Source organism: Gossypium arboreum, chromosome 7, assembly GCF_025698485.1.
Source record: "Gossypium arboreum isolate Shixiya-1 chromosome 7, ASM2569848v2, whole genome shotgun sequence".
Taxonomy (NCBI): domain Eukaryota; kingdom Viridiplantae; phylum Streptophyta; class Magnoliopsida; order Malvales; family Malvaceae; genus Gossypium; species Gossypium arboreum.
Genome location: NC_069076.1, coordinates 2,789,001 through 2,802,781, shown reverse-complemented (window position 1 = coordinate 2,802,781; position 13,781 = coordinate 2,789,001). Strand labels below are relative to the sequence as shown.

The 13,781-nt window shown below is 32.1% G+C and overlaps 1 protein-coding gene across 2 annotated transcripts; it reads left to right on the top strand.

Moving 5' to 3' along the window:
* Positions 1 to 8,715: 8,715 nt before the first annotated feature.
* Positions 8,716 to 10,069, top strand: LOC108483636 (homeobox-leucine zipper protein HAT7-like). Of its 2 annotated transcripts, XM_017787144.2 has the most exons (3): positions 8,795 to 9,028; positions 9,122 to 9,471; positions 9,576 to 10,069. In XM_017787144.2, exons 1-3 carry the CDS (start codon positions 8,920 to 8,922, stop codon positions 9,870 to 9,872), a joined length of 756 nt encoding a protein of 251 aa, XP_017642633.1. In that variant the 5' UTR covers positions 8,795 to 8,919; the 3' UTR covers positions 9,873 to 10,069. The 2 variants fall into 2 exon arrangements, with proteins under 2 accessions (XP_052887083.1, XP_017642633.1); XM_053031123.1 differs by having other exon boundaries at positions 8,716 to 9,471.
* Positions 10,070 to 13,781: the final 3,712 nt, after the last annotated feature.

The window sequence follows — 13,781 nt, the reverse complement described above, 5'->3', positions numbered from 1 at the left end:
CCAAATTCACAATCAAATATTTCACTAAACATTCACAACAACACATAAACAGAGCACATGGCCATGGATACATAAACTTAAATATCCGCACTTAAGCCTAGCCAAGGGTCGGAATACACTGACACATTTTCAAATCAAAACATACACAAACTAAAAATTTGGTGTCTTAGGACCACACGGCCGTGTGCTTTGGCCGTATGGAACTGCCTAGGCCGTATGGGAGGCCAACTGCCCGTGTGAAGAGGGGCACATACCCTGCGGACTAGGGACATGGTCATGGGAACAGGCTATGTAACTCTCTGTCCAATTGCACTAAAATAACGTACAAGGCTGACACGACTGTGTAAGAGGCTCACAAGCCCATATACCCACTCGACCCGACCCGACTGTGTGTCTAAAACACACGCGTGTGTGGGATCCCTAAATCCCCAAATTAGCCACACAACCGTGTGGCCAGGCCGTGTGGCACCACATCACCTAAACCCTAATTCCCAAACACACACGCTTGTGTGCCTAGGGGACAAGGCCATGTGAAAATCGATAAAATCCCCAAATCGGCCACACGACCATGTGGCATCAAAACCTGTCAGAAATCCCTAATTCCTAAAAGTAAACAGCCGTGTGTATTGGCACATGCCCGTGTATCCACCCTTGTGGTCACGAAACCACCCTAAAATAGCCTCGAAAAATATGCTATCAGCCACGAAGCACTCCTCAGCCCTGATAGTTTGAAGATATACCAAAACACACAATTTCTGAGCATAAGACAACGATACAACAATGAAATTAATAGGTTTGTGAACACCCACACACATGACGTCGACTTTTCGTAGAGTCAAAATAGTATTTGTAAATAAAACAGAAAGGATAGAAACCCACACCTGATTCGATAACGAAGAGAAATTCTTCGATATCACAGCGAAAATCGTTTTCCCCAAGCAAACCATTCAAAAGAAAAAAATCAAGAAGAACCAAAAAGAGAAGAAATAAAGAGTAAAAGATGAGGAGAACGTTCAAAAGAAAGAAAAGAAAAATTCCAAAATTAATTTGATAAAATAAATAATAAATAATTATTATTACTAACTAAAAAAAACAAAATAAAAAGGCTCTCCAAAATGCGTACCCAAAAAATCAAACCCAGAACCCTGATACAATCCAACGCACACTCAACCACCAAACCAGCAGGCCCATTCTGACACTTAAACACGCGACTAGACACAATAGCACGCCCTTCTCTATGACCCTAACCATAAAACCCTAAAACTTCTAACCCTAAAATTTAGGGTGTTACATGACCCGACAATGATGACTTTCACTATTCTTACATTTTACCATCCCAGGTGGCTCGACAATGATGGTTTTCACAAATTACTTATCCTACCATCCTGAATAGCCCGACAACAATGGCATTCAATAACTGAACATTTCACCATTTCGAATAGCCTGGCAACGATGATTTTCAACCTAAGGCATGCAAACTAATTTGACAGTACTTGGGACTATTATTAGGGTAACACCGAATCAGTATACATTGTAACCATATATCAAATTTCAATGTCATCATGAATACATTTCATATATTGCATACCATTTAGTATTAAGTATCGTACTCGTTTTTGTTATATTCAACTAGTACACAGTTTCGACATTCAATACCGTCACATAATTCAATTCAATACACGCTTTCAATCACATTCAAAACCACAATCCAATTCATTTTCCAAACACATATATTTATATGATACACATTCTACTCAACTTCCATAACACATATCACATTTCAAGATAATTCATATTGTTTCTCATTTTATTCAAATTGATCCATATCTCGATATTCAATCATAAGCATAGTAATTTAGTTCAATTAACCGTTGCTAACTTACCTCAGCACCATATAATGCAAAAAATCATGAACATGCTGTAAATAAATTATTCTTTAATCATAGAAAAATAAATCGAGGTCCCACGCCGCTCGTCGCTAACTTTCACTTTTGTTTTCCCTCTCGATGGCCCAGCGTCAATGTTAGTTGTGTATACTCATAAAATATTTATCAATGTAATTTTCTAGCAAAACTCACAATCAAATACCAAATCATGCATATATATTTTTTTACTTTATTCAATTTAGTCTCTAAACCCTGGACAAGAATAACTTTCAATGTAGAGCTTTTTTCAAATTTATTAATTAGGGACCTACTTTCTATTCCTATCGAAATTTCATAATAGTTTTACATTTTATTCAATTAGGTCCTAATGTACGAAACTAACAATTTAGTCCTTTTCATAAACTGAGGTAAATTTCTAACAATTTCACACCAAGTTATTCAAGAAAGCAATAACATAAACTTTTTAAAACTTTAATAGCTTCACAAATTGATATATGGACTAGCTAAATCAAGCTCTCATGACCTCAACTCTATAAAAATTACAAGAAAATGACTTAATTACATTACCTAATTAATGGCCAATTGTTTGAAACCTAAAAACTTTTTATTTTCTTTCTTTTCTTCTGTTCTCACGGCTTGGGGAAAAAGATAAAAATTTTCTCATCCTTTCCATTTTGTTTGTTATTTATTGTTATCATTAACAATTTAGTAAACCTTTAGTTAATTTTTAAATAACAATTTAATTAAATATTATTCACTTAATTAACCATTAATTTAAACTAATGTCATTCATTGTTATCACCTACTGTAACATGTTTAGTTTTTGTTTATTAACCATTTTGTCCCTTTGGACTTTAACAATTTACTCCCTAAACCTTAATTAACTATTAATTCAAAAAATTATCGGACGAAAATTTAATATAACAATATATTATACACATAAATATTAAATATTAATATTTACGGATTTGACTTCTGAAATTAAGATCCCGAAACCATAACTTTCGACATCACTGAAATCTTAAAAATAATAGTAGCAATAAACTAATATATTTGATAAAAGAAAATAAAAGAAATCTTAAAAGATTGATGACAAAACTTATCATATACGGAAAAGTGAAAACTAGTTATATATATTTCTTAATGTATTTACTTAAGAACTCTTAGGTAGTTGAGCGGTAAGAAGGCAACGGGAGCTATGAAATGGTGCAGGTTTGAATCCTACTTTTGATGAAATTTTGGCTTTCTTTTCTTCTTCAGCAGTAATGGGTTTAAGATGGATGAATGACTTAGGCCAAAAATTAAGGGGATTTTGAGGAGGAACAAGTTCAAGACAAAATGGGAAGAACAGTCGTGTTGATAATATGTTGGGAAACAAAGAATAAAGAGAATAAAGAAGAAGAAAATAGGAGAGCAAAAGAGAATACATATTTTTATTGATGAATAGGGATGTCTACAATATTTCACTAAAGTCTATATTTTTAAACATAAAAGTATAGATGAAATGAAATTCTAATTCTAATTCTAATAAAATATTAGAGTATTTAAAATACATCAAATTTTATCTTAATCTTAATAGACAACTATTTAATGATAAGATATTCATAACAAAATGTAAAATATAAAAATAAAATAAAACCCAATCTTTTGTTTTCATTTGCGTTAAATAATTTGGAGGGTAAGTTTGTTTTAAATATTTCAAATATGGAATTTAAATGAGAAATGACTGGAATTCTATTATTACTTGACATATTTTAATATAAAAATATTTGATATACTTTCAATTTTATAAAAATATAATAAAATATTAAAATAAATATTTAGAAAAAAAATATACGTACAAACTATTTTAAAAAATGACAACTACTTGAATAAAATAAGAAAGCATTCCTTATTTTGCTAGTTTAGTCGTCATACTCTAACATGAACAAATTGTTAATCATAACAAAAAGATAAATATACTAATTTTTTTATATCTACCTACCCACCTCCCATACAATTTTCAAATATTCTCACTCGCTCATTTTTAAAACTTCATCAATTAAGGAAGTATGGTACATTATAGGCCTTAATGAAGTCAATTCATGTAATCATTCTTAAGAAGATGTAAACGTGACTTCCTCCATTTTTTCGATCATTTTTTAAGATAATATATCTTAAACTTTATATATCAGGGGGCTACAATCGTTGATCAGTCTGTATGCATATCAAGGTGGGGTTCGTACATAAACAATGCATATCCTTGGGATGGTTCAACATGGAGGACTCGAAACGATACCAGCTGAACAGTATGAATTAAGTTCTTTAATGATGACAATAAGTTCGTTGCTCTGTTCATAAATTATCAACAAGGTCGGGATCATCGTCTTAGTTTTTTCGGGTTGGAACGATGAGCAGCCTTAATGGCAGCGACTTTCACGGGGAGAACTGCTGTAGCAACTGCCAAGGCTGTAGTCAATAGCAGCTACTTCGCCAAAGGGGCACTTGAGCCGTGCTGCTCAAGCCACAGCTGATTTTGGTAGCCATACGAATACATAGATGATGAAGCGTAAAGTTCCCTTTGCATAAAAATAATAATTTGTTTTATACCAGTGTAGCATGCATAAGATATGGGATGTTTTGAGTGTTTGCCCATTTAATTTGATGCACAATTTCATGCAATAACTTTAATATGTCTGAATATGACGTGTCAAACATTTTGTCTAGAATCTGGATGTTCCTATGTTTGAATTTGAAGGTTACCCCAATTTTTTACATGGGGAATGGATCTAATATTAATATCTAGTTTTGTTATTAGTATAAAAATATGAGAAAAAAATATTTTATTACTTATGTATTGTAATAGTTAGACATAAATAAAAAAAAAAACTTGAAATTAGAAAGATGAGTAAAAACTCAGGTAAAAATAAGACCTCTTCAAAATAAACGATTTCTCTTTGCTAAAAATAAGTCATATGAATGACTAAATATTACCGATTGAATTAATTTATTGCTAACTCATATGCTGACACATTTGTAAAAAATAATACTCCAACCAAACGTAGCATAAGAATTTACAGTTTGCTGATGAAATTGACTCATTTTGAGTTTGTTGCTACTCCCATTCCACACCATCACCAAACTATGAAATGTGTAAACTATTTTTATAAATGATGATTCAACTTGTATTTAGTAATAATAGATTGAGAAAAGAATGGAGCTTTAAGAGGCAAAAATAGTTTGAAGATTCTAATCATAATTATTCAATTTCAATTCAATGCAAACTTCAAATCCTTATAGGTCTAGAAGTCTGAACTCATTTACTCAAGAGATGTTAGGTCCCCTCAAGAATATTCTAACACATAAGTCCTCGTTTTTTAGATACATAAGTATATGATCCATTGTTTTCTAGTGTCTAGGGCCAAGATTCATCAATTATCTACTCATCATCTCAACTGCAAAATAGATATATGGATAAAGCATTGCATACATAAGGTTTCCATTTGAAAATGCATATAAAACATTTCGTAGATGCTCTCTTTTTTCTACTGTTGTAGGATAATCTTCCAAAGAAAGATGAAACTTGACATACAAGGTTGTGCACCTTTCTTTGCTTAAGAGATTACAAATTGTTTCAAAATTTATCTATCTATGAAGCTTGAGATAACACTACCATTCAACTAAAAAAATAGGTTATATCAGTATAGGTTTGGAAACTCTATATTGATGGCCAAAAGGCTAATGCCAATAGTAAAGTAACCATTGGTACATATGACGTTGATATAGACATTTACCTACAGAAAATGAGATCGTCGAAATAGGTCTAAAAGCCTATGTTGACAGTTTGAGTGTTGATAAAGTAGTAATTGACGGTATAAGTACAGTCTACAAAAGTTGATTTGCTAATACCTATATCGACTGTCATGTGTGTCAATATAAGTATATCGACAGTTCGTTCCATTGATATAGGTTGCAAGTGTCAACATACAATTGAACATTTAGTGATGTTTAGTGATTGTAAGTAAAAGGGTTATAAAAGTGAAATTCCAATTGTATCCCTAAAGTTATAGCAACATTTTCGGTGTCGAAAAACGTATTTTTGGAATAGTTTTGGGGTGATAAAAATCTCATGTTTACTTCTTTTAATCACTAATTAAAAATTTGGGTCAAAGTAAAAAAGTTTAAATCACTTAATATGTGTGGTCCACATTTAATCTATTCACATAATTCCAATCCAATGGCTCAAATTGATTTCAATAACGAAATATCTCACTATTTAGGATTCCAATATAATTTTTCATGAGAAATTATCAAAATTCCCTTTTTGCAAAAAAAATGCATTTTATCCCCTTATCACTTATTACTCATTCTCAGCACTCAGTACTTCAATTTTTCATAGTCCAAACTTATCATCCTCAGTTATTAATGGTTCATGCAAAGTTTTGCATTTATGATCTTTCTCAATAAATTGGAAAAAAAATAGCAATTTAGTCATGTACTTTTTACTTTCATTCAATTTAGCCCAATTGGAAACTCCTTAACCCTAGTACATACTCCTCATCATTCCCATACCAAATAATCATTATTATCTCATTTTTCTCTATTTCGTCAAACTTCACTTTAGTCTCTACACTTTTCCAAAATTTTCAATTTAGTCATTTTTTCCATTATTTCAAGTTCTCACTCATACTTACTACCAATTTTGAATTAACCTGATAAGAATATTCACTAAATATATCTTTTAAAATATCCTCAAATTTTCATTATGTACTCTCTCGGAATAGTATTATTCACCATACCAAAATTTTGGAGCATTACAATATATCTTCGGCACTATATAAGTGCCACAAAACATGGCTAGCTAGAGTTGTTGGATGTGACGCAATTTTCTTATAACTTGCAGTAAAGTGAAACAACAAATCAGAGGCTGTTTGAGATAGTGATCGGGCAGCAGCCACTTACACCTAACATTGTTGCTATCAGTTACATAGGACCTAATCCAACAACTTACCAATTTGATTAGGCTTGTCAAGAATGAAATGACTTAGTCAAGGCTTGTCTACATTAAGGCAAGCAAGCGCACCTAGAAATGGACTGATTGGAAGCACGGGGATGTTCAGTCTCAGGTTAGTGACTTAGCCATGCCAAATTGCACTTGATTTTTCGTAAACCTAACTTGCACAAGGGGCTTTTGTGATGATATGAGGGTCTTTCCAAAGTTCTAATCTGAGTAGGCAAGGTTTCCTACAAACTTGAGTTGCCAATAAAACTCAAGGGTCTCCCAATGTTCCATGTCAATATGCTTAAGCCTTTTTATGAAGATCCAAATTGAGGCAAATCACAACAAGTGTTAGTAGGAGTAAAGTTCTATTATGATCGAGATGTTGAGTGCATCATGGCAAATTGAACTATTCGATGGAAAAATTATAAACCAAGGCATGAGTATTTTGTTCGATGGAAGGGACTTCTTGACAATGAGGCTAGTTGGGAACCAATCGAGGCTTGCGATAATTCTAAGATAAGATGGACAATTTCATTTTGAGAACACAATGAAGGCTTTATTAGAACAAGTAAGGGAGAATGTCATAGGCCGTACACAAAATCCTATGACCAAAGCGTGCACTAATGACCCTAGTTGCTCTTATAAATGATTTGAGGTCACTTGGCTTACCAAGATTAGCCTAATACTTGGAAGATTCAAGGCCAATGTACTTGAACTCTAGAGAACTTGTAAACACTCTAGTAACTTGAATTTACCAATGTAACTTTATAATCATAAGGGCAAGGTCATTGACAGTTTAAATTCCTTAAGACTCTATCTTGGAGATAACTTGGAATATAAATTGTTGATGTAATTTGATTTGTATTGTTGGATGTAAGGGAGCTCAACATAAATAGAGACCTTTCTTACCTCGTTTGTAGTCAATCATTCAATCTTGTATTCATTATTTACTTAGTAATCAATTTGAGAGCATTTACTTTAAAAGCTCTTTTCTGCCTTCTTGAGCATTTTTTTTTCCTTTTCTTGCTTGCTTCACTTAGTACTTTTTAGCATTAATGTGATAGAGAATTCTCTTTGAGATTCTCAAATGCGAGGGTTCAAGTAAACGTAGGTAAATTTGAAGTGAACTCACTATTTAATGTCACATGATTTGTTAGGCTAAAGTCCAGGCTCGTGACATTTTCATGAAACCACACGAACTCATCTCAATCATTATTAAATCCATTTTATCCAAAACCCTAAATTCATGGAAAATTATTAGGCTTTGGATTAAGAGGTTGCCAATTGTCGACTTCCTTAAACCCTAGAATTGGTTTAAGAAACACTAACTTATGGTTTTGAAAAAGAATGTATGGTTCTCAATTTAATTACAAAATTGAACTCTTATTTAATGAAATAGGCAAGAAGAGGATACTAAATTCGCACACCAAAAAAAATCTAATATCAAATTTTCCACAAATAGTTGCAAACAAAACAAATTCAACATTGATAAAAAAATTAAATTTAATATTTTATCTATTATAAAAATCCAATAGTTAAATTTTCAAAATTTCCAAAAACATAGCACTAAACTTGAATATTTAACATATTTGAATATAGATAAAAAATATTATTACTTTATTAAAATTTAAATTTGAAAAAATAAAAACATTTTAAATTTTCAAATTCATTTCCATATTTGAGATTCATTATTATCTCATCCAAGACTGTTCGTAAAAATTTTAAAGTTTTAAAATAAGTTACAAAATCCAAAATAAAATATTACTATATTATATATATATATATATATATATATATATATATATATATTGCCATGGCATTCCAATCCAAAACTTGTGATGTTTTAACTCTGCCTGTCTCTCAATTTTTTCACCCTAAAAATCGCTGTCTTTCAGTCAGTCTGAACCCCATCACCGCCCTTCCCATGTCTTCTTCTTATAACCTGTCAACCATGAGAGCGTCAGTCCAATATAATCCATACCCCACCCTCTGTCTCTCCCTCTACCTCTTGTTAACCCTCTCAGAACCCAAGTGCATGAATAAGCTTTTGACATGGCTTTCCCTCCTCATGCTTTCATGTTTCAAACCCTCCATGAAGATCAAAATCATTTCCCTTCCCCTTATTCCCTCCTTCCATGCCCTCCTCAACTCTTCCATGGTGGTATGTTTCTCCATCCATCTTTTTCGTTTATATTAATCCATGTGTGTATGTTCATGATGAACAAATTAAACCAATGTGTCTTCTCTTTCTCAGGTGTTGGAAAGTCTCATCAGGAAGTGCATGGCCATGGAGATGATGATGAATACTCTGATGATGATGGATCACATGGTGGGGAGAAGAAGAAGAGGCTGAACATGGACCAAGTGAAGGCTTTGGAGAAGAGTTTTGAGCTGGGAAACAAGCTTGAACCTGGAAGAAAATTGCAGTTGGCTAAGGACTTAGGGTTAAAACCAAGGCAAATAGCGATCTGGTTTCAAAACAGGAGGGCTAGATGGAAAAACAAGCAATTGGAAAAAGATTATGACGCCTTGAAGAAACTATATCAAACTGCCAAAGCTGACAATGATGCCCTTCAAGCTCAAAACAAGAAACTTACTGCACAGGTAAAATTAAAAGTTAACACAGTAATCCATATTTAGGGTTTTGAAGATGAGGGGATTTGGGTATAAATTCATATTGAATTCAAGGGTAAATTGCTTTGATGCAGCTATTGTCTTTGAAAACCAAAGATTCAAATGAAACCAGGATCAAGAACGAAAACGAGGGTTCATGGTGCAGCAATGGAAGCGAAAACAATTATGATATGAACTTAGCCATAAGGCCTGCAACAACAATGACTCAACTTCTTCATGGTTCATCGAAACCAAGCCTCCATTGCCTAAAACTTGACCAAGTGGTTCATCAAGATCAGAGCTTGGCTTGCCATATGTTTAACCAAGATGGTGATGAACAGCAAGGTTTCTGGCCTTGGGCTGACCAATCAATCAAATTTCCATTGAATTAAGAACCAGTGCCACATTGTTCTTAATTATGTACTTCAGCTTTGGTTTAATTGCCAGTTTTTGTGTCGATTTTCACATTCTTGTTTTGGTTTTATATATAGATTGGTTTTATAGAATTGAACATATTTGTCTCACCATCCATCATGTAGGGGTTGTTTGTCTCTGAATAATACATTTTTCTTCCCATGCTTTCAATGAATTTTGATATATATTTACTAAGTTGTATCTTTACTATGTTATTCAGATTTTTTCTTTTATAATATTAATGTTTATATTTGAATTCGATGCATGTTGGCATGACCCAAATTCTATAACTATATGAACTTTTTAATAAAAGATAAATATTTATATACCACATTTACTTTCAAATCTGAATATTATAGAATCATAATATAATATAAGGAAAAGAATAAAATGTATTAAGATACATGTGCTTCCAGCTCTGGCAAGTAACATGGGCCATGAAATAAATATTAGATTCTCTCCAAATTATTGTTGTTGCTTGGGTATCATACCTGATTGCAGTACAATCAACATTCAAGAAATTGCATGGAATATGTTATAGAAAATGAAGAGGATTGCTATTCGAATTTTAGTTCTCTTATCATCACAATTAACAGTTAATAGTGTATAAATATAATATATATGATAATACCCCAAACCATACAAATAAAAAAGTGGAGGTATTTTATTACCACTCAGTTTGTATTTCGCTCCCTCTATTTAGGAAAATAGTAAATCAATTCATGTACTTTAGTAAACTGGTCATTTCTATTAAAAATTTCATCTATTTGGACCGTTAAAAACGAGTATAGTTGATGGAATAACAAAACAATAACATATGGTGTGCCGCGTATACTTCATGTTAACGTAAATAACTGGTTTTTAATAATACAAATGAACAGGAATAAAGCCAGAAATTATTTTTGAGGGAAGGCAACATAATTAAATTTTGTATTTTTTCGAGAGCTAAAATACAATATTATCATTTTATCATTTTGAGTGTAAAAAGTATAATTTAACCATTTATTTATTTATAACTTTTAAAAATATAAAAATTAATATGACAAATTTTTTTTTTATTTGAAGGGGGTTTATCTCTGCCAATCCCCCTAAAAATAGACGAAATTGATGTAACATATGAGATACTCTTAACATAAAAACTTGGACGGTATTTTAACCATTTATGATGGATACGTCCATAAAATTGGCATGTCACCAAAATCCCAATTGTGGTGGATTAATGGAAAAGGGGGAGGAAGATTGGGAGCACACATTTCAAGGGGCAAAGCTACTAAAGAAGTAAATACAAGTATAGGTAATAGTAGATCCAGTATTTTACAAGTATTCTTATTATTGTAGTATAATGTTGTTGTTTCTATTGCGTTGAACATTTAGTATATTATTGAAGCAGATAGTATATCTTCAAGTGAGAGAGGAAAGTATGAAAGTGGGAAAACCCCATGTGCAAGAAATCATGTGAACTACTTTCTCTTTCTTCTACTTTCTCCGAATTTAATATAATCCCATTGCATTAAAGTTATGGATAAGTGGGTTTAGAGAATCATCGTTAACTACCGTAATCTACAAAAGTGCATGGTGAAAACAGATTGTTGGTACCCGTCACAAAACTCCAATACCAATTTAGAGATGCCACCAATTCTTTCCATCTCTAACCTAATGTTTTTAAAATTAGTCTGGTCGAATCAATTAAAAATCATTGAAATTTTTAAAATTAAAAAATATATATTAAAAAATCGGTTCAATTGATTTTTTTAACTGGTTTGTATCAGTTCTTAATTTAACCAGTTCAAAATCATTCTTTGAATTGATACCCTAAACGATTTCCGATCCAACCGACCTGATTGGCCGATTCGATCATTGGTTAAATGCTCAAGTTGGGCTCACTTTTTTTATGGATTTTTTTACATAAGGTTTAATTAAATAAAAGCTAAACCTTTCAAAATGGTCAAATAAGGATAAAACATTTTCGAAAGTGCTTGAATAATAACTTTTCAAATGCTATATATCAAGTTTCAAATTATGCTTTAATTTTTCATTTCATTTCCTTTCAAGTAATATTTGACTCAATTGTAATGTGTTCTATTCTAAATACATCAACATTCACTTAATTTCTATTACAAACTAAGATTCAAGTGAGTGGAAAGCTCTTATTTAAGCACTTTTGTAAAAGTTTGGCCCTTATATGATCGTTTTGAAAGGTTTGGTCCTTATGTGAGTAACATTAATTTAAGTGAAAACTTCTAACATTAATTGAACTAACTGATCAAACATAGATCTAATCGATCTAACCATATCAATTTAATGTCAATATGATAAGTGCATAATTTCCAATTTATTTGTCATATTTTCCCTTTGAATTGTGCTATTTAACTCCTTAATTATTTTATTTTGACTTATATTTTATTTTTCATGAATTAGGTGAAAGCAATTGGAGAAAAGTAAGCTCAAAAGATTAATTTTAATAAGTTTTGTGAATTAGACATTCAACTTACACTGCTTTAGTATTTATTATGGAAAGATATAAGTATTATGAGATAATTTAATTTAGGAATGGTTTTCTATATTGTAGGAAGTTAGAGGACGAATAAGAGTAGTAGTTTATATTATAGGAAGTAGAGGGCGAATAGGAGTAGTACCACAAACCAAATTAAGATGACCACACCACCATCGCCACAGTCAAATCGGAAGCTAAGGGTGCAAGTTGTGCTCGTGGAAAGACACTTGCCTCTTGCCCTTCGCCTGTTACTTGTCAAGGTTGAGGGGGGTTCCGTGCAAATGCTACTACTGCAACAAAGGTTGATGGTCCGATAGGTGCATCTCCTACTGTAACGCCTCCACGCCCGAGACCGTCATCGGAGTCGAGCTTGAGGTATTACCGAACATAATTTATCAAATTAAGAACTTCGAATCATTTGTTTCTACATTCACATCTTTCTATTTACCTGCGTCACAGTTATAAGAAAAATTATATCTCGAGTTACGAAACTCGAAATCAAGATCCGTAAATTTTTCCTAAATCTATACTCATATATCTATTTACTAAATTTTTTATATAATTTTTGGTTGGGCCAATTAGTACAGTTTATTAGTTAAAGTTACCCCTGTTTCAGGATTTGGCTAGACTGACCTCTGTTTACTACGAACCATATATCTCTCTGTGCAAAATTTATATGACTGTGCCGTTTGTTTATCCTGAAACTAGACTCAATAAGGATTCCAAGAATATAAAATACAACACTTAATTATTTTTATACAATTTATGGTGAATTCCTAAAGTTGGAACAGGGGATCCAGAAATCACTCTGGCCCTATTTCATAAAAATTCAAATATCTTCTAACATATAATTCGTTTACCTGTTTCGTTTGTTTTATGTGAAAATAGACATATTGGGCTTCAATTTCATATTTAATCCATCACCAAATTCGATTTCTATGATTTTTAGTAAATTTTCAAACTCACGTCAGTGTTGCTGCAATGTTCTGTTTATGGCAAATTTCATCTTTTCATGAGTTTTTATGGACTAGATAACCTATTAACTTTCCATGACATCAAACATGGTTTAAATTAGTCATTTCCATGACCTATCATTATCAAGCATTTTCTCAACCAAATCACCACCATATCACAAAATTATTTACACAAAATAGGTATATTGCTATACATGCCATACTTAAGTTTTACAAGCCATTTACCAAAAAATATCCTTCGGATAGTGTGATCGAACCTTCGACCTGTCTCGATTCTCGACCCGGCTTGTTCAAAACTACAGTAAATAAAAAGGAGGGAGTAAGCATAAATGCTTAGTAAGTTCATATGCAAATAACAAGTAACATAACAATACAATTATACCAAACAACCTTAGCATAGTATCACCAAAACATATATC

What these genes read in the sequence shown, in the direction of transcription:
- LOC108483636 (XM_053031123.1), top strand. Translation starts at nt 8,920, where the DNA reads ATGGCTTTCCCTCCTCATGCTTTCATGTTTCAAACCCTCCATGAAGAT. An exon ending in ACAAGAAACTTACTGCACAG is followed by an intron (nt 9,472 to 9,575) that starts GTAAAATTAAAA and finishes GCTTTGATGCAG; the next exon opens with CTATTGTCTTTGAAAACCAA.